At 38.1% G+C, this 27968-nt stretch overlaps 1 protein-coding gene across 3 annotated transcripts in view; it reads left to right on the forward strand.

Annotated features, from left to right (window-relative positions):
- FAAH2 (fatty acid amide hydrolase 2) overlaps positions 1–27968 on the forward strand; it is a 211580-nt gene that overhangs the window by 165628 nt on the left and 17984 nt on the right. For all 3 annotated transcript variants that reach the window (XM_055269427.1, XM_055269430.1, XM_055269426.2), the window contains one exon: positions 1361–1555. In XM_055269427.1, coding sequence (XP_055125402.1) covers positions 1361–1555 — 195 coding nt within the window. The remainder of the gene's footprint in view (positions 1–1360; positions 1556–27968) is intronic.

Consider the following 27968-nt stretch of genomic DNA (forward strand, 5'->3'; position numbering starts at 1 on the left):
TCCATGTCTCACATCCAGGTCACACTGATGCAAAATGTGGGTTCCCATGGTCTTGGGCAGCTCCACCCCTATGGCTTTCCAGGGTATAGCCTCCCTCCAAGTTGCTTTCATGTGTTGGCATTGAGTGTCTGTGGCTTTTCTGGGTGTACTGTGCAAGTTATCAGTGGATCTACCATTCTGGGGTCTGGAGGACAGTGGCCCTCTTCTCACAGCTCCACTAGGCAGTGCTCCAGTGGGGACTCTGTGTGGGGGCTTCAACCCCACATTTCCCTTCCACACTGCCTTAGCAGAGGTTCTCTATGAGGGCCTTGTCCCTGCAGCACACCTCTGTCTGGGCAGTCAGGCATTTCCATACATCCTTTAAAATCTGGGCAGAGGTTCCCAAACATCAATTCTTGATTTTTGTTCACCACATGCCCAACACCACATGGAAGCCACCAAGGCTTGGGGCTTCCATCCTTTGAAGCAATTACCTGAGCTCAATCTTGGCCCCTTTTAGCCATGATTTTAGCCATGGCTAGAGGGGCTGGAACGCAGGGCACCAAGTCCCTGGGCTGCACACAGCAAGAGGGCCCTGGGCTTGGTCCATGAAACCATTTTTTCCTCTTAGGCCTCTGAACCTGTGATGGAAGGGGCTGCCACAAAGGATTCTGAAATGCCCTGGAGACATTTTCTCCATTGTCTTGGAGATTAACATTTGTCTCCTCCTTACTTATGTAAATTTCTGCAGCCGGCTTGAATGTTTCCTTAGAAAATGGGTTTTTCTTTTCTATCCATCATCAGGCTGCAAATTTTCCAAACGTTTATTCTCTGTTTCCCCTTTTCTGAAGGACTTGCTTTGGTGTCCAGGCTGGTGTGCAGTGGTGCAATCATGACTCACTGCAGCATTGACCTCCTGGGCTAAAGCAATCCTCCTGCCTTAACTCCTAAGTAGCTGGGACTACAGGGGCTCACCACCACACCTGGCTAAGAAATGGGGTTTCATCTTATTGCCCAAGCTGGTCTTGAACCCCTGGGCTCGAGTGATCTGCCAGCCTTGGCCTTGAGAAGTGCTAGGATTACAGGCATGAGCCACCGTGCTCAGCTATAATGGGTTTTCAATTATGTGAAAAATCCTTATGATATACTATGAAGTTGCAGAGGCTAGAAATGTTATATATAGCATTACTAAAACAAACTAGATGGAGTTAAAAGTAAATGATTGACAATGGGTGGTAAGATTATAAAGTTTCCTTTTTCATCACTTACTTTCTCAGTGTTCTATAATGAAAATATATTACTTGAATAAGAAAAGATAAAGAACACTAGGAATTAAAATGAAGTTTATTACCTTAACTTGATATATGTTATCATTCTGTAGGACTGGCTTTATTGGAAGAAAAGCTCAGATATAACAATGGGAAATACCACAAGTTTAAGGCAGTGGAAGAAAGCCTGCGTAAAGAGCTGGTGGAGATGCTAGGTGATGATGGTGTGTTCTTATATCCCTCACATCCCACAGTGGCACCTAAGCATCATGTCCCTCTAACACGGCCTTTCAACTTTGCTTACACAGGTACCTAATTGTATTCCTTGCATTCTGCAATCTTAAAGAAATAGAGATGTATGTTTCCAAGGAAAGCATAATTTTCTTTTGCAGTTGGACAAGTTTTAAACATGCAGGTATAAAAGTGCTGTGTGATGGAAAACTCCAGAAAAAAGTTGCTAATGTCATATGTCAAAGATACTTTGCCAATATCTGGTTTCTCCACAATAACCCTATAAGTGCATATGAGTATCCACATTTTACAGAACTGTGCCTCAGGGAGGTTCAGCCACTTCTCTTCTATCACTCAGTGTGATCACACTGGATCCAAAGTCTCCCCTGGCTTCTCTGAATTAAACCAAATTAAGCTTTTGTCAGGATCTGTGGCTTCCCAGAAGATTCTTGTACAGAAGACAATTCTCCAAGGGATCGTTTACTTGACTTAGCTATCATCCCCTTTGAATTCAATTCATTCTATTGTTCACCAAACTAGTTTTTGTCACCTGGGTTTTAAGCCATGGATGGATCATGATTATGTGAAGTCTAAAGGCCCCTGGATATGTACTAGGTCGGTTTCTATGGTTTCTCCAGGGTCTTGTCCCAGGAAACCACACTACTCTTTGAGATGAAGATAGAGAAGTCTTCATCAAATACACGTTCTCACTCAATAAACCTATGGTCCACTTAAAGTTGGAATTTGGAATCCTTTGCTCTGCAATTTTTTACTTATGCATCCTGGAGGAAGACATTGAATCTTTCTCAACTTATTTCCTGTCTAGGAAGTCAGGGTAATCTATGCCTTGCAGTGTTGCTGTTAAGATTAAATGAAATAATACGTATAAATTAATTAACATAAGGGTTGTGGAGGATGAGGGAGAGGATATTAAACAGTCCCTATCCTTAATTTCCTCACCCTTACTCTCTCTCTGGCTTTGGTCACTCACTCTTAATTTCTTCCTTCCTGTCCTTCCTTCCTTCCTTCCTTCCTTCCTTCTTGGAGTTTTGCTCTTGTTGCCCAGGCTGGAATGCAATGGCATAAGCTCGGCTCACTGCAACCTCCGCCTCCCAGGTTCAAGCGATTCTCCTGCCTCAGCCTCCAAAGTAGCTGGGATTACAGGAGTGTTCCACTGCACCCAGCTAAGTTTTGTATTTTTAGTAGAGACAAATTTCACCATGTTGCCCAGGCTTGTCTTGAACCCCTGACCTCAGATGATCTGCCCACCTTGGCCTCCCAGAGTACTGGGATTACGTACATGAGCCACCATGCCTGGCCTTAATTTCTTAAGTCTTTGAAAAAACTTGCTGCCTAAATTGCTCTGTTTAAGTTTCTATCACCTAGTTACTCAGTTTCTGAACACAGGTAAAATACTTTAGTCAATAGGCTAGAACCCAAGGAGAAATATACTCTTTATACCTTTTGGGGAGGATTTTCCTCAGCTTGAGGCTTCCTATGGTTTGCAACTTTTCCCTCTAGTTTAGCCTTGAACACATTTAAAGAGTGTCCCTTGTAAGCCAGATGATATCCTAGGTAATATGGATACAAGACCCATGATAGATGATAGCTGCAATTTAGCAAGTATTTAATATATACGAGATACTAGAAGCCAGAAATTCTATACATTATCTCATTTATGTTTCCCCGAAATCCCTCACAGCAACTGAAGTTATCTTTGTGTAAAACCTGAGGAAACTGAATGATGTATAAAGTGATTTAAGGGTCAGGGTCAGGACTGAAATTCAGTTGTATTCTATCTGACCTTAAACGCAATGTCATTTTCACTACATGTATGGGTTGATAATGCTCAGTCATGTTTTGTTTTTATTGTCTTTACTAAAGCTGAAAATATAAGAGGTTTGGGAGACCTTTTGTCAAAAATGTAGAATTGTTGGATGCCAAATAGGTTAATGTTTTATTCCTGCTTCTTTTTTATTCCTACTGAGAAATACTCCTCTCAGTTTCTCAAGCTTGTTTAAGCTTCTTGTGTTTCTCTCTCCTACTTAGAAGATGGGTACACTAAATCAGATATTTAATTTTTGAGCCTTGGCTTTCTTACAGCTAAGATGAGGATGCTACATTGACTTTGAAGGATGGTTGGAAGGATTTAATGTAATAATGTGCAGAGTGTTTTAAAATTATTAATTATAGTGATAATAATACCATTTATTGAAGACATGTATATGTTTATATTGATTTTAATGTAGGTAATATCAATATCTCTGCTTTACTTCATAGTATTAGTTATATGTGTTTTCCTTGTTTTATCTACTCCTAGAATTGTTCTGAGTTTTACATGTTTCATCTCATTTTATCTTACAGCAGCCCTATAAAAGGGAGAAATTATTAGTGTCTTCATTTTACAGACGAAGGAATTTAGACAAAAAAATCTTTAGGAGACATTTCCAAAGTCACATAGCTAAGATAGTATAGGAAGTGGGACTTTAACCCAGGCCCTATGATTTCAGAAGAAGTGACCTTATTCATTACACCTAAGAGGAAACAGGAGGCTGAACAGGGTCTCTCAGCTATGAAGTGAAGTGATAAGGATTCAAACCCAGGTCTGTCTGACTCCAAATCCTATTGCTCTTAATTAACTCTCTTCCCTTGTTCTTCTGCCTCACTTGGTGCTCCTACTTTGCTCCATTGACACTCTACAATGAGAATAAATTTATTAAGCATGTATTGTGGACTATACTGTATGCACTGGTGTTAGATAAATCAGATACATTCCATGCCCTCAGGGAGCTCCTAGCTTAGTACAAGAGACAAACAAATGTTAACAGAGAATTTCAGTAGAAGAAAACAAAGGAAGGTTTTCTGGAATAGGTGACCCCTGATCTGGGTCCTGAAGAAGAACTAGAAATTAGTCAGAGGAAGGATGTTGGGTAAGTATTACAATAGTCCAGGCAGTAGGAACCCCATGAGCAAGAGAACAGAAAAACACATCAGGAACACTGTGGACAGAGGGTATACACACTACACTAACTGGAGAGAGTAAGTTTTTAATACAGGAGTGAGAGAAGGAGCATGAGTTTGAAAAGGTAAGCATGTCATGGAGAACATTCACAGCCATGCTAAAAACTGCAAAAAAATAATATGTTATTTGTCTTGGCACCCTGCCCCATCCTGCTTTCTTTGCATAATGTCACTGGAATAACACAGTAATGAAAGAGAATAATCTAGCCTGCAGATTCTTTGAATATTTGATTAGCTTATGCTATTTCCTGATAACATGCAATCAACAATGTTTCATATCATTGTATCTCAGAGAAGTTATTTACAGTTTTCTTCCACTTTAGTCCTACCATGATTATCAACATAACACCTATATGTCATAATAATTGGGAGAGGTGATTACCAGGACAAATGGAAGGGAACAGCTTACAAAAGTTGCCTTCCGCTGGCTTTCTCCCCTCTCCCCACTTTAGTTTAGTTGTCTGTACTCAAAGATCTCTTGGACCATTTATATCCTGAGATGAACAGCATTGGCCGTACAGCATTTTAAAGATCTCATCTGAGAAACTCACTGATATTGGTGCCAGGAATGCTAAGCAGATCTTTTGTGACCTCTTCAGCATCCAGCATTAGCGTGAAACTCAAGATTTATATGTCAGGTTTGGCAAAATCATAACATGCCACTCTCAAGAGTCCCTCTTGTACCCATGCCAGTCATTAACAATTGATCACAGCGTTCTTTTTCTCTGAGAACAAACTTGACTTTGTGATATTTCAACAGAGTGGGCTTGGTCACCTCTCCAATTGATAAGCTAGAAACACAAAATAAAATGTTCATGTAATTAAAGCAAAGGTTCTACTTAACAAAATAGTCTGCTATATTGTTAGCTCCTGAAAGGCTGTGGTCTGTATCTATCTTGTTCACCTATGTAATCCCCATTGACTGGGACATTGCATTGTTGCATAAAATGCATAATTATTTTTTGTTAAACTAACAAATACATAATTAAAAATATAAATAAGAATGAGCATCCCAGAATAACAGAGTAAGAAGCTCAGCATATTCTCTCTCAAACAAACCAACAATAAAAATGGAAAAATTACTGGAAACAACCATTTCAAGTGTGAAAAGTGATCAAATGGCATAAAGCAAATTCAGGAGTATTTATTCAAGAAAAAATAGTGATTCCTAATAAGAAAAGTTGAGTCTATGATATTTAAGCTGGGATCTGTTTTCCCCTCTGCTCCTCAGATACAGCTTTGAGGTACAAAACTTTCACACTGGGTAGGGCAAGGCAGACCTTAAAGACTGAAAACTCCCACTCTTTCCAGACCCATGTTACACAGCATTTGTTGTGGGCAAGTAGAGAATACTGCTACATCCAACAGCTTCCATTACCTGTGGCACCTTATTGTGGAAGTTCTAAACAAGGTCATGGCTGGTCATAAGAACTTGCAGCTCTTCAACCCTGCCCAAGAGAGGCTGATTTTACATGGAGCAGAATATGGAAGATCTTAGATGCAAAAACTTCCGTGAAAGCTAAAATCTCAGTGATACTAACATAATTCATAGCAACATACCCCAGAGGTAGAGAAAAATCAGAATCAAGAATTGATAAAATATATTAACTAAAGCGTCTAGTTCTCAACAAAAAATTATGATGCATACAAGTAAAAAAGGAAAATGAGACCCATATACACAAACAACAATGCCCACTTCTGCCACTCGTAGCCAGCAGGACATGCCTGCTAGAGCTTCCAGCCCAGCAGTTCCTCTTCTTTCTGAACTCTGCCAGTGGACACAGCCTCCTGTTATCCAGGGAAACAGAAAAACTGCAGGATAGGTGATTCCACACCCCCCACCACCAGTCATAGCCAGGCAGCTAGAACTTCCAGCCCAGCAGTCCCACTTCTGTCTGAACTCTGATGGCAGGAACAGCCTCTAGAATATAACCCAACAGCAGGTCAGGCAACTGCACCCAAATCCGCCACTCATAGCCAGGAAATCCATGTCTGATAGAGCTTCCAGCCCAGCACTCCCACATCTGCCTGAACTCTGTGTGTGGCCACAACTTCATGAACCCCCGGAAAGCACCTAGACAGGGGATTAAGTGACCTCACCCCGTCCCAGAGCTCTTAGCTGAGCAGGACTTGGTGGTGGCCAAGCAAGGGTGAGCCCTCATTCTCAGATCACTGAGAGAAGTGGAGATACCCAGGTTCATGGGCTGGCAGAGGATTGGGGTGTGCCTTGTTCCACAGGGCCAGCCTGGCAAGGATATGACCTGTCTACCAAATGTCGTCCCTGTCTAAGGGAGCCCATGGACCAGAACACCTAACAAAAAGTGCGGGCATGGAACCAGTGATGGAAGTGGGCTCCTCCAAGGCCTAGAAGCCATCTAGGTGATCGAGTCACCTCTCTCCCCCACACCACAGATGACTACTGTCATCTTCGCCAAAACACCAAAGAGCCCTGAAACAGAGTAGGAGGAGCCTATCTGCCTGCTAGCACTCTTAAGCACCACCGACTGGATCTCAGGTCAAAACGCAAACTTAAAACATTTTGCAAGTATGTATCACCCGTGAAAACTAAGGAAAAGATCCAGCCAGAAATAAACATTCTGTACAAAATCATGACCCTTTGAAATATACCCAGAAACAAAGCCAGCTGACTATCCTCAACTTATCTCACGGGTAAAGAATCATCAACCCTTACACATGAGAAAGAATGAATCCAAGAACTGGCAACTCAAAAAGCCAGTGTTTGCCCTTACCTATAAACGTACACATTAGTCTCCCAGAAATGGTTCTTAACCAGAGTGAGCTGACTGTGGACCTAGAATTTAGAAGCTGGATGACCAGGAAGCTCAGTGAGAATGAGGAGAAAGTTGAAATATAATCCAAGGAATCCAATAAAACAATTCAGTAGCTGAAAGATGAAATATCCATTTTAAGAAAGAACCAAATTAAATTTTTGGAACTGAAAAATTTACTTCAAGATCTCCACAATAGAATCTAAAGCATCAGCAGCAGAAAGATCAAGATGAAGAAAAAACCTCTGAGCTGGAAGACCAGCTTATACAAGCATCTTAGTCAAACAAAAATAAAGAAAAAAGAATTTTTGAAAATGAAAAAAATCCTTTGAGAAATATGGGATTATGTAAAGAGACCAAATGTATGACTCACGGTGTTTTCCAAAGAAAAGGAGAGAGAGTAACTTGTAAAACATATTTGAGGATATAGTCCATGAAAATTTCCCCAAACGTCCTAGGGAGGAGGACATACAAATTCAATAAATACACAAACCCCTGTAGATACTACACAAGGTGACAAACCAGAAGGTACATAGTCATGAGATTCACCAAGACGAGCTCAAAAGAAAAAATCTTAAAAGTAGCTAAAGAGAAAAATCAGGTTACCTACAAAGTAAACCCCATCAGACTAGTGGCAGAACTCTCTGTAAGAAACCTACAAGTAAGAGATTGGGGGCCTATTTTCAACATTCCTACAGTGAAGAATTTTCAACCAAGAATATCATATTCCATGAAACTGAACTTCATAAGCAAACGAGAAATAAAATTCTTCCCAGACAAGCAAGTACTAAAGGAATTTGTTATTACCAGACCACCCTTACCAGAGTTCCTTAAGAGAGTGCTAAATATGAAAATAAAAGACCAAAACTTGCTTCCTCAAAAATCCACTCAAGCACATGGCCCACAAACAATATAAAGCAGCTATGCAATCAAGTCTAAAAAACAGTCAACAACATGATAACAGGATCAAAATCTCATAAATTAATACTAACCCTGAATGTAAAGGGTCTAAATATACCACTTAAAATGCATAGAGTGGCAAGCTAGATAAAAAGATAAGACCCAACAATCTACTGTCTTCAAGATACCCATTTCAACTGCAATTACACCCACAGGTTCAAAGTAAAAGGATGGAGAAAGATCTATCAAGCAAATAGAAAACAACAACTAGAAAAGAGCAGGAGTCATTATTCTCACATTAGATTAACAAATTTTAAACCATCAATGGTCAGGAAAGACAAAGAAGGGTAATACTTAATAATAAAGAGTTCAATTCCGCAAGAAGTCTTAACTATCCTAAACATATACACACCCAATATAGAAGTACCTGCATTCATAAAGGAAGTTCTTCCTAACCAATGAAAAGATTTAGACAGCCACAAATAATAATGGAGGATTTTAACATCCCGCTCACAGAGTTAGACAGATCACTGAGGCAGAAAACTAACAAAGAAATTCTGAATTTAAACTTGACGTTTGAACAATTGGACTCAATCGACCTCTACAGAGTACTCCACACAACAACCACAGAATATATATTTTTCTCATCCATACACAGAACATATTCTAAGGTCCACCACGTCCTTGGACATAAAGCAAATCACAATAAATTCAAAGAAATCAAAACCATACCAAGCAGACTCTCAGACCATAGTGTAATAAAAGCAGAAATCAATACCAAGATCTCTCAAAACTACCAAAAAATGGAAATTAAACAACTTTCTCCTTAATAACTCTTGGGCAAAAAACAAAATTAAGACAGTAATTAAAAATTACTTTGAAATTAATGAAATAGGAGAGACAGCTTACCAAACCTTTGAGATGCAGTTAAAGCAGTGATAAGAGGCAAATTTGTAGTGCTAAACACCTTCATCAAGAGGTTAGAAAGACATCAAATTAACAACCTAAAGACATAGATAAACAATAAAAAAAGAACATCCAACTCCGAATAAAGTAGAATAAACAACTAAATCAGAGCACTGAGCTAAATTGAGACCTAAAAAGCCATACAAAAGATCAATGAAAACAAGTGTTGCTCCTTCAAAAGAATAAACAAGATTGATATACCATTAGCTAAACTAACAAGGAATAATAATAAAAAAAATCCAAATGAGCACAATGAGAAATGACCAAGATGACATTACAACTGATTCCACAGAAATAGAAAAGTTCCTTAGAGACTATAGAGAACACCTTTGTGAACACAAGTTAGAAAATATAGATACAATGGATAAACTCCTAGAAACACACAACCTCCCAAGATAGAATCAGGGATAAAAGTGAAGACATGAACAGATAAATAACAAGTTCAGAAATTGAATCACTAACAAAAAAATTTGCCGACAAAAAAGAGCCCAGGACCATGCATTCATGGCCAAATTCTACCAGACATATAAGGAAAAACTGATACCAATCCTACTCACACTTTCCCAAGAAAGTCGAAGAGGAGTCTTCTCCCTAATGCATTCTATGAATCCAGCACCATTCTGATACCAAAATCTGGCAAAGACAAAATGTAAAGTAAAATAAAATAAAAAATTCAAGTCAATATCCCTGATGAACATGGATGCAAAAATTCTTAAGAAAATAATAGCAAACTAAATCCACCAGCACATCAAAAAGTTAATCCACCACAGTCATGCAAGTTTTATTTCTGGGATGCAAGGTTGATTCACCATACACAAATCAATAAATGTGATACACCAAATAAACAGAATCAAAAGCAAAAACTATATGATCATCTCAATAGATACACAAAAAGCCTATAATATAATCCAACATCCCTTAATGACAAAAGCCCTCAGTGGATTAAGCATTAAAGTAACATACCTAAAAATAGTAAAAGCCATCTATAACAAACAGCCAACATAATACTGAATGAGCAAAAACTGGAACAGTTCCCCTTGGGAACTGGAACAAGACAAGTATGCCCACTTTCACCACTCCTATTCAATATAGTACTGGAAGTACTAGCCAGCGCAGTGAAGAAAGGGAATAAATAAAAGGCACCCAAATAAAAAGAGAGAAAATCAAACTCTCTCTCTTTACTGATATGATTCAATACCTAGAAAACCCTAAAGACTCTGCTAAGTCTCCTGGAACTGATAAATGACTTCAGTAAAATTTCAATATACTAAACCAATGTACAAAAATCACTAACTTTTTTTACACCGATGTTGTTCCAGGTGAGAATCAAATGAAGAACAGAATTCCATTTACAATAGCCACACAAAAAAAGGAATACCTAGGAACCCATCTAACCAATAAGGTAAAGATCTTTACAAGCAGAACTACAAAACACAGCTAAAAGAAATCAGAGATAACACAAATAAATTGGAAAATATTTCATGCTCATATATTGGAAGAATCCACATAGTTAAAATGGCCATACTGCCCAAAGCAATCAAATTCAACACTATTCAACACTATTACAGATTCAACACTATTCCTATCAAAATATCAATGCCATTTTTACAAAATTTGACAAAATTATTTTTAAATTCATTTGGAACCAAAAAAAGCCTCAACAGCTAAAGCAATATTAATCAAAAAGAACAAATACAGAAGCATCACATTGCCCAACTTCCAAATGTACTATAAGGCTACAATAATCAAAACAGCATGGTACTGCTGCAAAAAAAGACAAATAGACCAAGGAAACAGAATTGAGAACCCAGAAATAAATCTGCCGCCTACAACCATCTGATCTTCAACAAAATGAGCAAAAGTAAGCAATGGAGGAAAGGACTCTCTATTCAATAAATGGTACTATAATAGTTTGCCTGCCATATGCAGAAGAATGAAACTGGATCCTACCTGTCACCATATATGAAAATTAACCTAAAGTAGATTAAATATTTAAATGTAAGACCTCAAACTATAAAAATATTGACAGATAGCTGGGCAGGTGCCCTGTAATCCCAGCTACTCAGGAGGCTGAGGCAGGAGAATCACTTGAACCCAGGAGGCAGAGGTTGCAGTGAATCGAGATGGCGCCACTGCACTCCATCCTGGGTGACAGAGCAAGACTCCATCTAAAAAAAAAAAGAAACCTAGAAGAAAACCTAGGAATATGGATGTCAAGATGGCTGAATAGGAACAGCAGCTTCAGTCTGCAGTTCCCAGTGAGACCAAAGCAGAAGGGGGGTGATTTCTGCATTTGCAATTGAGGTAACCTAATCATCTCGCTGGGACTGGTTAGGCAGTGGGTGCAGACCATGGAGGGCGAGCAGAAGCAGTGTTGGGCATTGCCTTACCCGGGAAGTGCAAGGAGCAGTGGACCTCCATTCCCTAGCCAAGGAAAGCCATGAGGGACTGGAATATCCAGCCCAGTTACTATGCTTTTCCCACAGGTTTGCAATCCACAGAACAGGAGATTCCCTCTTGGGCCTACACCACCAGGGACCTGGGTTTGAAACACAAAACTGGGAGGCTGGGCAGTCACTGAGCTAGCTGCAAGAGTTGTTTTCTTGTTGTTTCCCAGTGGCACCTGGAAGTCCACTGAGACAAAACCGTTCACTCCCCTGGAAAGAGGGAAAGGGGGCTGAAGCCAGGGAGCCAAGTGGTCTCGCTCAGTGGTTCCCACTCCCATGGAGGCAAGCAAGCTAAGAACCACTGGCTTGAAATTCTCACTGCCAGCACAGGAGCCTGAAGTCAACCTGGGACGATCTAGCTTGGTGGAGGGAGGGGCATCCGCCATTACTGAGGCTTGACTAGGAAGTTTTCCCCTGAGAGTGCTAACGAGGCCTGGAAATACAGACTGAATGGAACTCAACAGAGCATGGCAAAACCAGCTGTGGCTAGACTGCCTCTTTAGATTCCTCCTCACTGGGAAGGGCATCTCTGAAAGAAAGGCAGCAGCCCCAGGCAGGGGCTTATAGATAAATCTTTCATTTCCCTGGGGCAGAGCACCTGGGGGGAAAGGGTGGCTATGGGCACAGCTTCAGTGAACTTAAATCTTTCTGCCTGCTGGCTCTGAGGAGAGCAGCAGATGCTGACAAGGGGGTTTCTCCCAGCACAGTGCTCGAGCTCTGCTAAGGGAGAGACTGCTTCCTCATGTGGGTCCCTAAACCTTGTGCCTCGTGACTGGGAGAGACTTCCCAACAGGGTTTGACAGACACCTCATACAGGAGAGCTCTGGCTGGCATAAAGCCAGTGCCCCTCTGGGATTGAGCTTCCAGAGGAAGAAGCAGGCAGCAATCTTTGCTGTTCTGCAGCCTCTGCTGGTTATACCCAGACAAATAGGTTCTGGAGTGTACCTCCAACAAGCTTCAGCATACCTGCAGAAGAGGGTCCTGTCTGCTAAAAGAAAAACTAACACAAAGAAAGCAACAACATCAACATCAGCATAAAGAAACCCTTACAAAACCCCATCCAAAGGTCATCAGCCTCAAAGATCAAAGGTAGATAAATCCACTAAAATGAAGAAGAAACAGCACAAAAATGCTGAAACTTCCAAAAACAAGAATGCCTCTTCTCGTCCAAGTGATCACAAATCCTCTCCAGCAAGGGCACAAAAATGCATGGAGAATGAGTTTGACGAATTGACAGGAGTAGGCTTCAGAAGGTGGGTAATAACAAACTCATCTGAGCTAAAGAAGCATGTTCTAAAGCAATCCAAGGAATGCGTAAAGACAAGATTAGAGAAAAAAGAATGAAAAGGAATGAAAAAAGCCTTCAAGAAATATGGAACTATTTGAAAAGAATAAACCTATGATGGATTGGGGTCCCTGAAAGTGATGGGGAGAATGGAACCAAGTTGGACAACACACTTCAGGATATATTATCCAGGAAAACTTCCCCAACCTAGCAAGACACACCAACATTCAAATTCAGGAAATACTGAGAATACCACTAAAATACTCCTCAAGAAGATCAACCCCAAGACATGTAATCATCAGATTCTCCAACGTTGAAAGGCTGGAATAAATGTTAAGGGCAGCTATAGAGAAAGGTCAGGTTACCTACAAAGGGAAACCCACCAGACTAACAGCAGATGTCTCTGTGGAAACTCTACAAGCCAGAAGAGAGTGGGGGCCAGTATTCTCAAAGAAAATAATTTTTAACTCAGAATTTCTTATCCAGCCAATCTAAGCTTCATAAGCAAATGAGAAATAAAATCCTTTCCAGACAAGCAAATGCTGAGGGATTTTGTAACCACCAGGCCTGCCTTACAAGAGATCCTGAAGAAATCACTAAATATGGAAAGGAAAAACTGGTACTAGCCACTGCAAAAACACACCAAAATATAAAGACCAATGGCACTATGAAGAAACATCATCAACTAACGTGCAAAATAACTAGCTAGCATCATGATGACAGAATCAGTTTCACACACAACAATATTAACCTTAAAGGTAAATGAGCTAAAAGCCCCAATTGAAAGACACAGACTGGTAAATTGGAAAAAGAGTCAAGACCCATCAGTGTGCTGTATTCAGGTGACCCATCTCACATGCAAAGACACACATAGGCTCAAAATAAAGGGATGGAGGAATATTTACCAAATAAATGGAAAGCAAAGGAAAGCAGGGGTTTCAATCCTAGTCTCTGATAAAACAGACTGCAAACCAACAATGACCAAAAAAGACAAAGAAGGGCATTACATAATGGTAAAATGATCAATGTAAAAAGAAGAGTTAACTATCCTAAACATATATGCACCCAATACAGGAGCACCAGATTACTTAAAAAAAAAAGTTCTCAGAGATCTACAAAAAGACTTAGACTCCCACACAATAATAGTGGGAGAATTTAACACCCAACTGTCAATATTAGATGGATCAATGAGGCAGAAATGTAACAAGGATATTCAGGACTTGAACTCAGCTCTGGACCAAGCAAACCTAATAGACATCTACAGAACTCTCTACCCCAAATCAACAGAATATACATTCTTCCTAGCACCACATAGCACTTATCCTAAAATTGACCACATAATTGGAAGTAAAACACTCCTCAGCAAATGCCAAAGAATGGAAATCATAACAAAGTCTCACAGAACACAGTGCAATCAAATTAGTTCTCAGGATTAAGAAACTCACTCAAAACCACACAACTACATGGAAACTCAACAATCTGCTCCTGAATGACTACTGGCTAAATAAAAAAATTAAGGCAGCAATAAATAAGTTCTTTGAAACCAACGAGAACCAAGACAGAACATACCAGAATCTCTGGGACACAGCTAAAGCAGTGTTAAGAGGGGCATTTATAGCACTAAATGACAAAATCAGAAAGTGGGAAAGATCTAAAATCAACACCCTAACATCACAATTATAAGAACTAGAGAAGAAAGAGCAAACAAACTCAAAGGCAATCAGAAGACACAAAATAAGATCAGAGCAGAATTGAAGTTGATAAAGACACAAAAAATCTCTTCAAAAAAAATCAATGAATACAGGAGCTGGTTTTTCAAAAAGATTAACAAAATACATAGACCACTTGCCAGACTAATAAAGAAGAAAAGAGAGAAGAATCAAATAGACACAATAATAAATGATAAAGGGAATATCACCACTGATCCCAAAGAAATAAAACTACCACCAGAGAATACCATAAACACCTCTATGCAAATAAACTAGAAAATCTAGAAGAAATGGATAAATTCCTGGACACATACACCCTCCCAAGACTAAACCAGGAAGAACTTGAATCCCTGAATAGACCAATAACAAGTTCTGAAATTAAGGCAGTAATTAATAGCCTACAAAAAAAGCCCAAGACCAGACGTATTCACATCAGGATTCTACCAGAGATACAAAGAGGAGTTGGTACTATTCCTTCTGAAATGATTCCAAAGAATAGAAAAAGAGGGATTCCTCCCTAACTCATTTTATGAGGCCAGCATTGTCCTGATTCCATAACCTGGAGGAGACACAACAAAAACAGAAAATTTCAGGCCAGTATTCCTGATGAAAATCAATGCAAAATTTCTCAATAAAATACTGGCAAACCGAATCCACCTGCACATCAAAAAGCTTATCCACCACGATAAAGTTGGCTTCATAACTGGGATGCAAGGCTTGTTCAACATACGCAAATCGATAAACATAACCCATCACATAAAGAGAACCAATGATAAAAAACACATGATTATCTCAATAGATGCAGAAAAAGCCTTCAATAAAATTCAACACTGCTTCATTCTGAAAACTCTAAATAAACTAGTTATTGATGGAATTTATCTCAAAATAATAAGTGCTATTTTTGATAACCCATAGCCAATATCATATCAAATAGGTAAAAGCTGGAAGCATTCCCTTTAACAACCAACACAAGACAAGGATGCCGTCTCTCACCATTCCTATTCAACATACTATTGGAAGTTCTGGCCAGGCCAATCTGAGAAGAGAAAGAAATAAAGTCTATTCAAATAGGAAGAGAGGAAGTCAAATTGTCTCTGTATGCAGATGACGTGATTGTATATTTAGAAAACCCCATCATCTCAGCCCCAAAACTCTTTAAGCTGATAAGCAAGTTCAGCAGTTTCATGATACAAAATCAGTGTGCAAAAATCACAAGCACTCCTATACACCAATAACAGACAAGCAGGGAGCCAAATCATGATTGAACTCCTATTCACAATTGCTACAAAGAAAATTTAAAAACCCAGGAATAAAACTTACAAGGGACGTGAAGGATCTCCTCAAGAAGAACTACAAACCACTGCTCAAGGAAATAAGAGAGGACACAAACAAATGAAAAAACATTCCATACTGATGGATAGGAAGAATCAATATCATGAAAATGGCCATACCGCCCAAAGTAATTTATAGATTCAGTTCTATTCCCATCAAGGTATTAGTGACTCTCTTCACAGAACTAGAAAAAACTAATTTAAATTTCATATGAAAGAAAAGAAAGAGCCCATATAGCCAAGAAAACCCTAAGAAAAAAGACCAAAGCTGGAGGCATCATGCTACCTGACTTTAAACTATATTACAAGGCTACAGTAACCAAAACATCATAGTATTGGCACCAAAACAGATATATAGACCAATAGAACAGAACAGAGGCTTTAGAAGTAAGATCACACTTCTATAACCATCTGATCATCAACAAACCTGACAAAAACAAGCAATGAGGAAATAATTACCTATTTAATAAATGGTGCTGGGAAAACTGGCTAAGCAGACACTTCTGAAAAAAAGACATTTATCTGGCCAACAAACATGAGAAAAAGCTCATCATCACTGGTCATTAGAGAAATGCAAATCAAAACCACAATAAGATACCATCTCACCCCAGTTAGAATGGTGATCATTAAAAAGTCTGGAAACAACTGTTGCTGGTGAGGATGTGGAGAAATAGGAATGCTTTTACACTGATGGTGGAAGTGTAAATTATTTCAACCATTTTGGAAGGCAGTATGGCAATCCCTCAAGGATGTAGAACCAGAAATACTATTTGACCTAGCAATCCCAGTACAGGGAATATACCCAAAGGATTATAAATCATTCTACTATAAAGACACATCCGCACATATGTTTATTGCAGCACTATTTACACTAGCAAAAATTTGGAACCAACCCAAATGCCCATCAATGATAGATTGGATAAAGAAAATATTGCACATATACACCATAAAATACTATGCAGCCATAAAAATGAATAAGTTCATGTCTTTGTAGGGACCTGGATGAAGCTGGAAACCATAATCCTCAGCAAACTAACACAGGAACAGAAAACCAAACACTGCATGTTTTACTCAAAAGTGAGGGTTGAACAATAAGAAGACACAGACACAGGGATGGGAACATCACATACTGTGGCCTATTATGGCATTGAGGGAAAGGGGAGCAAGAGCATTAGGACAAATACCTAATGTATGTGGGGTTTAAAACCTAGATGATGGGTTGACAGGTGCAGCAAACCGCCATAGCAAATGTGTGTATACCTGTGTAACAAACCTGCACATTCATCACATGCATCCCAGAACTTAAAAAAAGAAAGTAATTTTAAAAAGAAAGAAAACCTAGTAAATACTTTTCTTGACATGGTCTTTGGCAAATAATTTACGGCCAAGTTCCTAACAGCAGTTGCAAAAAAAAAACTGACAAAGGCGACCTAATTATCAAAAAGAATTGACAAGTGAGACCTTCTGTGCAATAAAATAAATTACCAACAGAATCAACAAACAGGTAACAGAATAGGAGAAAATATTTGCAAACTATGCATCCAACAAAGGCCTTGTATCCAGAACTTACAGAAAACTTAAACAAATGAACACGCAAAAAAGAAACCACCTGAACAACCACATGTTGGGTACTATGTTTATCACCTGGAAGATAGGATCACTAGAACCTCAAGCCACAGCATCATACAATTTACCCATGTAACAAACTCACGTGATGTATACCATTTAATATATAATTAAAGTTGAAATTAACAAAAAAAAAAATGACAACAAAAAATCAGGCAATAGAATCATTCTTTTATCTTGGACTTATAAGACAAATAATACAATGTGGATATTTAAGGATATTCAGACAACTAAAGAAAACCATGTTCAAAGAATCAAAAGATGGAATGATGACAGTGTTTTATTAAATAGAGACTATCATTGAAGAGATGAAACTTATTTGAAAGAAAAAGCAAATAGAAATTTTGAAGCTGAAAATTAATTTAAATTAAAATTCACTAGAGGAGCTCAACATTATGTTTTAAATGGAAGAAGAAAGAGGAAAGTATCAGCAGGCTTAATGATAGATCAGTTGGCATAATTTAATCTAATGAGCACAGAGAAAAGCAAAAGAATAAAAATAAACAGAGTCTCAGGGATCTTTGTGATACCCATCAAGCATACTAATCTATGCATATGGAGAGTTCCAGAATGGGAGATGAGTAAGAAAAGATGAATCAAAAAAATGTTTGAGGACATTATATCTAAAAATGTGATGAAGTTAACAAACTCTAAGCAGCATAAATGCAAAGATATCCACCCTAAATAAATGAAAAATTTAAAAGTAGCGAAGAAAAATAATCTATCTATCAACTAGAAAGAAACCACAATAACAGTGATTGATGAGTTATCAGAAACAAGGAAGCCAGAAGACAGTGAGATGACATTTTTAAAATAATAAAAGACAGTCAACCAAGACTCTTCTTATATTTCACAGAAGAATCTTTCAGATGTTAAGACAAAATAAAAACCTTTGCAGATAAACTAAAACTGAAAGAGAATTTTGTTGCTAGGAGATCATCTTTACAAGAAATACTACAGGAAGTTTGTCTTGGTGAAAGCAAGTGACACCAGACAATAATTCAAAGTCATATGAAAAAAAAAGGAGCTCTGGTGAAGGTAATTACAAAGGACATTATAATTACAAATTTATTATTATTTCTTCTGTTGGTTTTAAAAATATTACCCAAAACAATTATAAAATGGTATGTTTTGATTTATATATAAATTTAATATATATGACAGCAATAGCACAAAGGAATGGAGAAGGAATAAAGCTATATTGTAGGAAGAAAATGACACCCGACCATAACTGAAATCCAAAAATGGAGTGAAGACTACTGGAAATGGTAAGCAGGTTAATGCAAAAGATTCTACAAATGTACTTTCCTCTTTTTTCTTAGCTTCTTTCATACACACGCACACATAAACACACACACAAACATTATATAAAGCAAAAGCTATAGCACTGTATTGTTGGATTATCTCTCTCTCTTTCTCTCTCTCTCTATATATATATACCCACACACACATAGTATATATAACTATAATAACACAGAAAACGATTAGAGAATGCAGCTATTTTGCAGCAAACTTTTTGTATTATACTGTAAATTAGTTAATAGATTCTGAAGAGTTAAGATGGCTGTTTTAATTCATAAATCTGTTACTAAAAATACCTCAAAATATAGCCTAACAACTCAAAACTAATTAAACTAATATACTGGAAAAGGATATATATATATATATATAGATATATATATATATATATTAAGATGATATACTGGAAAAGTGTATATATATATATATATGTATGAAAATAAACTAGAAAATCTAGAAGAAATGGATAAATTCCTGAACAAATACACCCTCCCAAGACTAAACCAGGAAGAAGTTGAATCTCTGAATAGACCAATAACAGGCTCTGAAATTGTGGCAATAATCAATAGCTTACCAACCAAAAAGAGTCCAGGACCTGATGGGTTCACAGCCAAATTCTACCAGAGGTACAAGGAGGAATTGGTACCATTCCTTCTGAAACTATTCCAATCGATAGAAAAGAGGGAATCCTCCCTAACACATTTTATGAAGCCAGCATCGTCCTGATACCAAAGCCTGGCAGAGACATAACCAAAAAAGAGAATTTTAGACCAATATCCTTGATGAACATTGATGCAAAAATCCTCAATAAAATACTGGCAAACCGAATCCAGCAGCACATCAAAAAGCTTATACACCATGATCAAGTGGGCTTCATCCCTGGGATGCAAGGCTGGTTCAACATACACAAATCAATAAATGTAGTCCAGCATATAAACAGAACCAAAGACAAAAACCACATGATTATCTCAATAGATGCAGAAAAGGCCTTTGACAAAATTCAACAACCCTTCATGCTAAAAACTCTCAATAAATTAGGTATTGATGGACCATATCTCAAAATAATAAGAGCTATCTATGACAAACCCACAGCCAATATCATACTGAATGGGCAAAACCTGGAAACATTCCCTTTGAAAACTGGCGCAAGACAGGGATGCTGTCTCTCACCACTCCTATTCAACATAGTGCTGGAAGTTCTGGCCAGAGCAATCAGGCAGGAGAAGGAAATAAAGGGTATTCAATTAGGAAAAGAGGAAGTCAAATTGTCCCTGTTTGCAGATGGCATGATTGTATATCTAGAAAACCCCATGGTCTCAGCCCAAAATCTCCTTAAGCTGATTAGCAACTTCAGCAAAGACTCCGGATAACAAAATCAATGTACAAAAATCCCAAGCATTCTTGTACACCAATCACAGACAAACAGAGAGCCAAATCATGAGTGAACTCCCATTCACAATTGCTTCAAAGAGAATAAAATACCTAGGAATCCAACTTACAAGGGATGTGAAGGACCTCTTCAAGGAGAACTACAAACCACTGCTCAATGAAATAAAAGAGGATACAAACAAATGGAAGAACATTCCATGCTCATGGGTTGGAAGAATCAATATCGTGAAAATGGCCATACTGCCCAAGGTAATTTATAGATTCAATGCCAACCCCATCAAGCTACCAATGACTTTCTTCACAGAATTGGAAAAAACTACTTTAAAGTTCATATGGAACCAAAAAAGAGCCCACATCGCCAAGTCAATCCTAAGCCAAAAGAACAAAGCTGGAGGCATCACGCTATCTGACTTCAAACTATACTACAAGGCTACAGTAACCAAAACAGCATGGTACTGGTACAACAACAGAGATGTAGATCAATGAAACAGAACAGAGTCCTCAGAAATGATGCTGCATATCTACAACTATCTGATCTTTGACAAACCTGACAAAAACAAGCAATGGGGAAAGGATTCCCTATTTAATAAATGGTGCTGGGAAAACTGGCTAGCCATATGTAGAAAGCTGAAACTGGATCCCTTCCTTACACCTTATACAAAAATTAATTCAAGATGGATTAAAGACTTAAATGTTAGACCCAAAACCATTAAAATCCTACAAGAAAACCTAGGCAATACCATTCAGGACAAAGGCATGGGCAAGGACTTCATGTCTAAACCACTAAAAGCAATGGCAACAAAAGCCAAAATTGACAAATGGGATCTAATTAAACTAAAGAGCTTCTGCACAGCAAAAGAAACTACCATCAGAGTGAACAGGCAAGCTACACAATGGGAGAAAATTTTTGCAACCTACTCATCTGACAAAGGGCTAATATCCAGAATCTGCAATGAACTCAGACAAATTTACAAGAAAAATCAAACAACCCTATCAAAAAGTGGGCGAAGAACATGAACAGACACTTCTCAAAAGAAGACATTTATGTAGCCAAAAAACACATGAAAAAATGTTCATCATCACTGGCCATCAGAGAAATGCAAATCAAAAGCACAGTGAGATACCATCTCACACCAGTTAGAATGGCCATCATTAAAAAGTCAGGAAACAGGTGCTGGAGAGGATGTGGAGAAATAGGAACACTTTTACACTGTTGGTGGGACTGGAAACTAGTTCAACCATTGTGGAAGTCAGTGTGGCGATTCCTCAGGGATCTAGAACTAGAAATACCATTTGACCCAGCCATCCCATTACTGGGTATATACCCAAACGACTATAAATCATGCTGCTATAAAGACACATACACACGTATGTTTATTGCAGCACTATTCACAATAACAAAGAGTTGGAACCAAACCAAATGTCCAACAGTGATATACTGGATTAAGAAAATGTGGCACATATACACCATGGAATACTATGCAGCCATAAAAAATGATGAGTTCATGTCCTTTGTAGGGACATGGATGAAAGTGGAAACCATCATTCTTGGTAAACTATCACAGGGACAAAAAACAAAACACTGCATGTTCTCACTCATAGGTGGGAATTGAACAATGAGAACTGGACACAGGAAGGGGAACATCACGCTCCGGGGACTGTTGTGGGGTGGGGGGAGGGGGAAGGGATAGCATTAGGAGATATACCTAATGCTAAATGACGAGTTAATGGGTGCAGCAAAACAACATGGCACATGGATACATATGTGACAAACCTGCACATTGTGCACATGTACCCTAAAACCTAAAGTATAATAATAAAAATAATAAAAATAAAAAATATATAAAATAAAACAAAAGTTTGTAAAAGAGAAACAGAAAAAAACATGAGGCATATAGAAAACATGTAGCAAATCAGGTATATAAATACAACAATTTCAGTAATAACATTAAATTTGAAGGAATAAACACTCCAAAAGGCTGACATGCCAGGCTGGATGCAAAAAATCAAGGATCAACAGTATGCTATATACAAAGGACACAATTAAGATTCAAATAGATTGAAACTAAAAGGATGGGAACAGATATTTCCTATCTATTATTTTCCCCACTTGAGATATTAGAAAGCAGTCAGCAGTCTCCACAGAGCGTGTATACACAAGGCTTCTATTGAAAGGCAAAAGATACAGGGCAATGAAAGTCTAAGAATGCAGACAAGCATTAAGGGTGTGAAATAAATACATTGTAGGCAACCATTGTGGATGTAAGATTGATTCCATAATGCAAGATCCCTATGAGCCCTAATCACATGCACAGATCACGCTGAATCTTGAGCTTTAATAATCAAGATTTGTACAAGGAATCTTGGCTTATAGAGGTCTCAAAGACAAGCTCTCCAGAGGTGGTTTTGCTGCTGTTGTTTTTGTTATTGATGATGATGATTTTTGTTACCTTCGCCACATAATTAAGATAGACTTCTCAAACAAGTTTCAATCTATTATTAAATAAGTTGAGTTGGGTTCCAATATGGCCAAATAGGAACAGCTCCAGTCCACAGCTCCCAGCATGAGTGATACAGAAGACAGGGGATTTCTGCATTTCCAACTGAGGTACCAGGTGCATCTCACTGGGAACTGTCAGACAGTGGGTGCAGGACAGTGGGTGCAGTGCAACGAGTGTGAGCTGAAGCAGGGCAAGGCATCGCCTCTCCTGGGAAGTGCAAGGGGTCAGGGAATTCCCTTTCCTAGTCAAAGAAAGTGGTGACAGATGGCACCTTGAAAATCCAAGAAACTTACTCAAAACCGCTCAGCTACGTGGAAACTGAACAACCTCCTCCTGAATGACTACTAGGTACATAACAAAATGAAGGCAGAAATAAAGATGTTCTTTGAAGCCAATGAGAACAAAGACACAAAATACCAGAATCTCTGGGACACATTCAAAGCAGTGTGTAGAGGGAAATTTATAGCACTAAATGCCCACAAGAGAAAGCAGGAAAGATCCAAAATTGACACCCTAATATCACAATTAAAAGAACTAGAGGAGCAAGAGCAAACACATTCAAAAGCTAGCAGAAGGCAAGAAATAACTAAGATCAGAGAAGAACTGAAGGAGATAGAGATACAAAAAACCCTTTAAAATATCAATGAATCCAGGAGCTGGTTTTTTGAAAAGATCAACAAAATTGATAGACTGCTAGCAAGACTAATAAAGAAGAAAAGAGAAGAATCAAATAGACGCAATAAAAAATGATAAAAGGGATATCACCACCAATCTCACAGAAATACAAACTACCATCAGAGAATACTGTAAGCACCTCTACACAAATAAACTAGAAAATCTAGAAGACATGGATAAATTTCTGGACACATACACTAAACCAGGAAGAATTTGAATCCCTGAATAGATCAATAATCAGCTCTGAAATTGAGGCAATAATTAATAGCCTAGCAACCAAAAAAAGTCCAGGAGCAGACGGATTTGCAGCCAAATTCTACCAGAGGTACAAGGAGAAGCTAGTACCATTCCTTCTGAAACTATTCCAATCAATAGAAAAAGAGGGAATCCTCCCTAACTCATTTCATGAGGCCAGCATCTTCCTAATACCAAAGCCTGGCAGAGACACAACAAAAAAAGAGAATTTTAGACCAATATCCCTGATGAACATCATTGCAAAACTCCTCAATAAAATACTGGCAAACCGAATCCAGCAGCACATCAAAAAGCTTAACCACCATGATCAAGTGGGCTTCATCCTTGGGATGCAAGGCTGGTTCAACATACGCAAATCAATAAACATAATCCAGCATATAAACAGAACCAAAGACAAAAACCACATGATTATCTCAATAGATGCAGAAAATGCCTTTGACAAAATTCAACAGCCCTTCATGCTAAAAACTCTCAATAAATTAGGTATTAATGGAATGTAACTCAAAATAATAAGAGCTATTTATAACAAACAGCCAATATCATACTGAATGGGCAAAAACTGGGAGCATTCCCTTTGAAAACTGGCACAATTTTCTCTAGATTTTCTAGGTTGTGTACATAGAATTGTCCATATTAGTCCCTGATTGTCTTTGGTATTTCTATGGCATAAGTTGTAATATCACCTTCACCATTTCTGATTGTGCTTATTTGAATCTTCTCTGTTTCTTGTTTGTTTCTTGATTAGTCAGGCCAGTGGTCTGTCAGGTTTTTTTCTAATGCTTTCAAAGAACTAAATTTTCTTTCATTAATCCTTTTTAGCTATTTTTTTTGGTCTCAATCCTATTTAGTTAATCCTGGCCTTGTTATTTCTTTTCTTCTGCTAGCTTTGGGTTTGGTTTGTTCATGTTTTTATATTTCCTGAAGATGTGAATTAGGTTGTTAATTTTAGAGCTCTCTCTCTTTTTCCTGTAGGCATTTAATGCTATAAACTTTTCTTTTAGCACTTTTTTGCTGTGTTGTAGATGTTTTGTTATATTGTGTCTGTTTTCATACACTTCAATTTTTTTTTAATTTCTGCCTTAATTTCATTGTTCACCCCAAAGTTACTTAAGAATAAGTTGTTTAGTTTCCATGTATTAGCATAGTTTTGAGAGTTTTTCTTGTTATTGCTTTCTAAATTTATTCCACTGTGGTCTGAGAAGAGACTTGATATTATTTTACCTTTTTGAATGCGTTGAGACTTGCTTCCTGGCCAAGCATATGGTCAATTTTGGAGAATGTTCCATGCACAAGTGAGAAGAATGTATATTCTGTGGTTGTTGGGTATGCTATAGTGTAAATGTCTACTAGGTCCATTTGATCTATAATCCAGTTAAATCTTGTTGATTTTCTGCCTTGATTATCTGTCTAGTGATATCAGTGGGGTGTTAAAGTCCCACTATTGATGTATTACTATCAATCTATTTTCTTAGGTCTAGAAGTATATATATATATATATATATATATATATATATATATTTTTTTTTTTTTGAGATGAAGTCTCGCTCTCTCACCCAGGCTGGAGTGCAGTGGAGCAATCTCGGCTCACTGCAAGCTCCGCCTCCCAGGTTCACGCCATTCTCCTGCCTCAGCCTCTCCGAGTAGCTGGGACTACAGGCGCCCGCCACCACGCCCGGCTAATTTTTTGTATTTTTAGTAGAGACGGGGTTTCACCGTGGTCTCGATCTCCTGACCTCGTGATCTACCTGCCTCGGCCTCCCAAAGTGCTGGGATTACAAGCGTGAGCCACCGCGCCCGGCCGAAGTATATTTTTTATAAATCTGGATGCTCCAGTGTCTGTTGCATATATAATTTAAATAATTAAATCTTCTTTTATTGGAGCTTTTCTTAATATATAATGACCTTGTTTATATTTTAGTACCATTGTTGATCTAAAGTCTGTTTTATCTGATATAAAGTGGTTATTCCTGCTTGCTTTTGTTTTTCATTTACATGGTGTATCTTTTTCCACCGTTTTACTTTGAGTCTGATTGTGCCTTTAGCCAGTAGGTAGGTCTCTTACAGACTGCAGATGGTTGGGTCTTATTTTTTGACTCTGTATCCTTTAAGTGGAGTATTTGTGCCATTTATATGCAAGATTAATATTGATATGTGAGGTTTTCTTCCTATCACAATAGTGTTAGTTATTTTGGAGTTTCCATTGTGTAATTGCTTTGTGAGATCTGTGAACTTTGTACTTACGTGTCCTTGTCTGACAGTGAGTATCTTCCATTTGTTTTCATGTTTACAATTCATTTAAGCATTTTTTTGTATGTCCAATCTAGTGGTGAATTTTTTTTTAATTTTACATTAACTTGTGGGATACATGTGCAGAACGTGCAGGTTTGTTACATAGGTATACATGTGCCATGGTGGTTTCCTGCACCTATCAGCCCATCATTTAGGCTTTAAGCCCTGCATTCATTAGGTATTTGTCCAAATGCTCTCCCTCCCCTTACCCCCCACCCCCAACAGGCCTCAGTGTGTGATATTCCCCTCCCTGTGTCCATGTGTTCTCATTGTTCAACTCCCACTTATGAGTGAGAACATGTGGTATTTGGTTTTATGTTCCTGTGTTAGTTTGCTGAGAATTATGGCTTCCAGCTTCATCGATGTTCCTGAAAAAGACAAGAACTTATTCTTTTTTATGGCTGCATAGTATTCCATGATATAGCTGTGCCATGTTTTCTTTACCTAGTCTATCACTGACTGACATTTGGGTTAGTTCCAAGTCTTTGCTATTGTAAATAATGCTGCAATAAACATATGTGTGCATGTGTCTTTATAGTAGAATGATTTATAATCCCTCAGGTATATATGCAGTAATGGGATTTCTGGGTCAAATGGTATTTCTGTTCTAGATACTTGAGGAATTGCCACATTGTCTTCCACAATCATTAAACTAATTTAAAAGTGTGAAAGCATTTCTATTCCTCCACAGCCTCACCAGCATCTGTTGTTTCCTGGTTTGTTAATAATTGCCATTCTAACTGGCGTGAGATGGTATCTCATTGTGGTTTTGATTTGCATTTTTCTAATGACCAGTGATAAGGAGTATTTTTTCACGTATCTGCTGGCCGAACAAATGTCTTCTTTTGAGAAGTGTCTGTTCATATCCTTCACCCAATTTTTTTGGGATTGTTTGTATCTTTCTTGAAAATTTAAATTCCCTGTAGATTGTGGATATTAGACCTTTGTCAGATCAGTAGCATGCAATTTTTTTTTTCCATTTTGTAGGTTACCTGTTCACTCTGATGCTAATTTCTTTTGCTGAGAAGAAGCTATTTAATTTGATTAGATAGCATTTGTCAAGTTTGGCTTTTGTTGCAATTGCCTTTGGTGTTTTATTCGTGAAATATTTGCCCATGCCTATGTCCAGAATGGTATTGCCTAGGTTTTCTTCTGGGTTTTTACGGTTTTGCATTTTACGTTTAAGTCTTTAATTCATACTGAGTTAATTTTTGTATAAAATGTAAGGAAGGGATTCAGTTTCTGTTTTCTGCATATGGCTAGCCAGTTTTTTCAGCATCATTTATTAAATAGGGCATCCTTTCTGCATTGCTTGTTTTTGTCAGGTTTATAGAAAATCAGATGGTTGTAGCTGTGTGGTGTTATTTCTGAGGTCTCTGTTCTGTTCCATTGATCTATATATCTGTTTTGGTACCAGTACCATGCTGTTTTGGTTACTGTACCCTTGTAGTATAGTTTTAAGTTGGGTAGCATGATTCCTCCAGCTTTGTTCTTTTTGCTTAGGATTGCCTTAACTATATGGGCTCTTTTCTGGTTCCATATGAAATTTAAAGTAGTTATTTATAATTCTGTGAAGAAAGTCAGTGATAGCTTGATGGGAATACCATTGAATCCTTAAATTACTCTGGGCAATATGGCCATTTTCACGATATTGATTCTTCCTATCCATGAGCTTGAATTGTTTTTCCATTTGTTTATGTCCTTTCTTATTTCCTTGAGCAGTGGTTTGTAGTTCTCCTTGAAGAGGTCTTTCGCCTCCAATGGAAGTTGTATTCCTAGGTATTTTATTCTCTTTGTAGCAATTGTGAATGGGAGTTCAATCATGATTTGGCTCTCTGCTTGTCTATTGTTTGTGTATAGGAATGCTTGTGATTTTTGTACATTGATTTTGTATCCTGAGACTTTGCTGAAGTTGCTTATCAGCAACTTAAGGAGTTTTTGAGCTGAGACAATTAGTTTTTCTAAATATACAATAACGTGATCTGCAAACAGAGACAATTTGACTTCC

This window comes from Symphalangus syndactylus, chromosome X (assembly GCF_028878055.3).
Source record: "Symphalangus syndactylus isolate Jambi chromosome X, NHGRI_mSymSyn1-v2.1_pri, whole genome shotgun sequence".
Classification (NCBI taxonomy): domain Eukaryota; kingdom Metazoa; phylum Chordata; class Mammalia; order Primates; family Hylobatidae; genus Symphalangus; species Symphalangus syndactylus.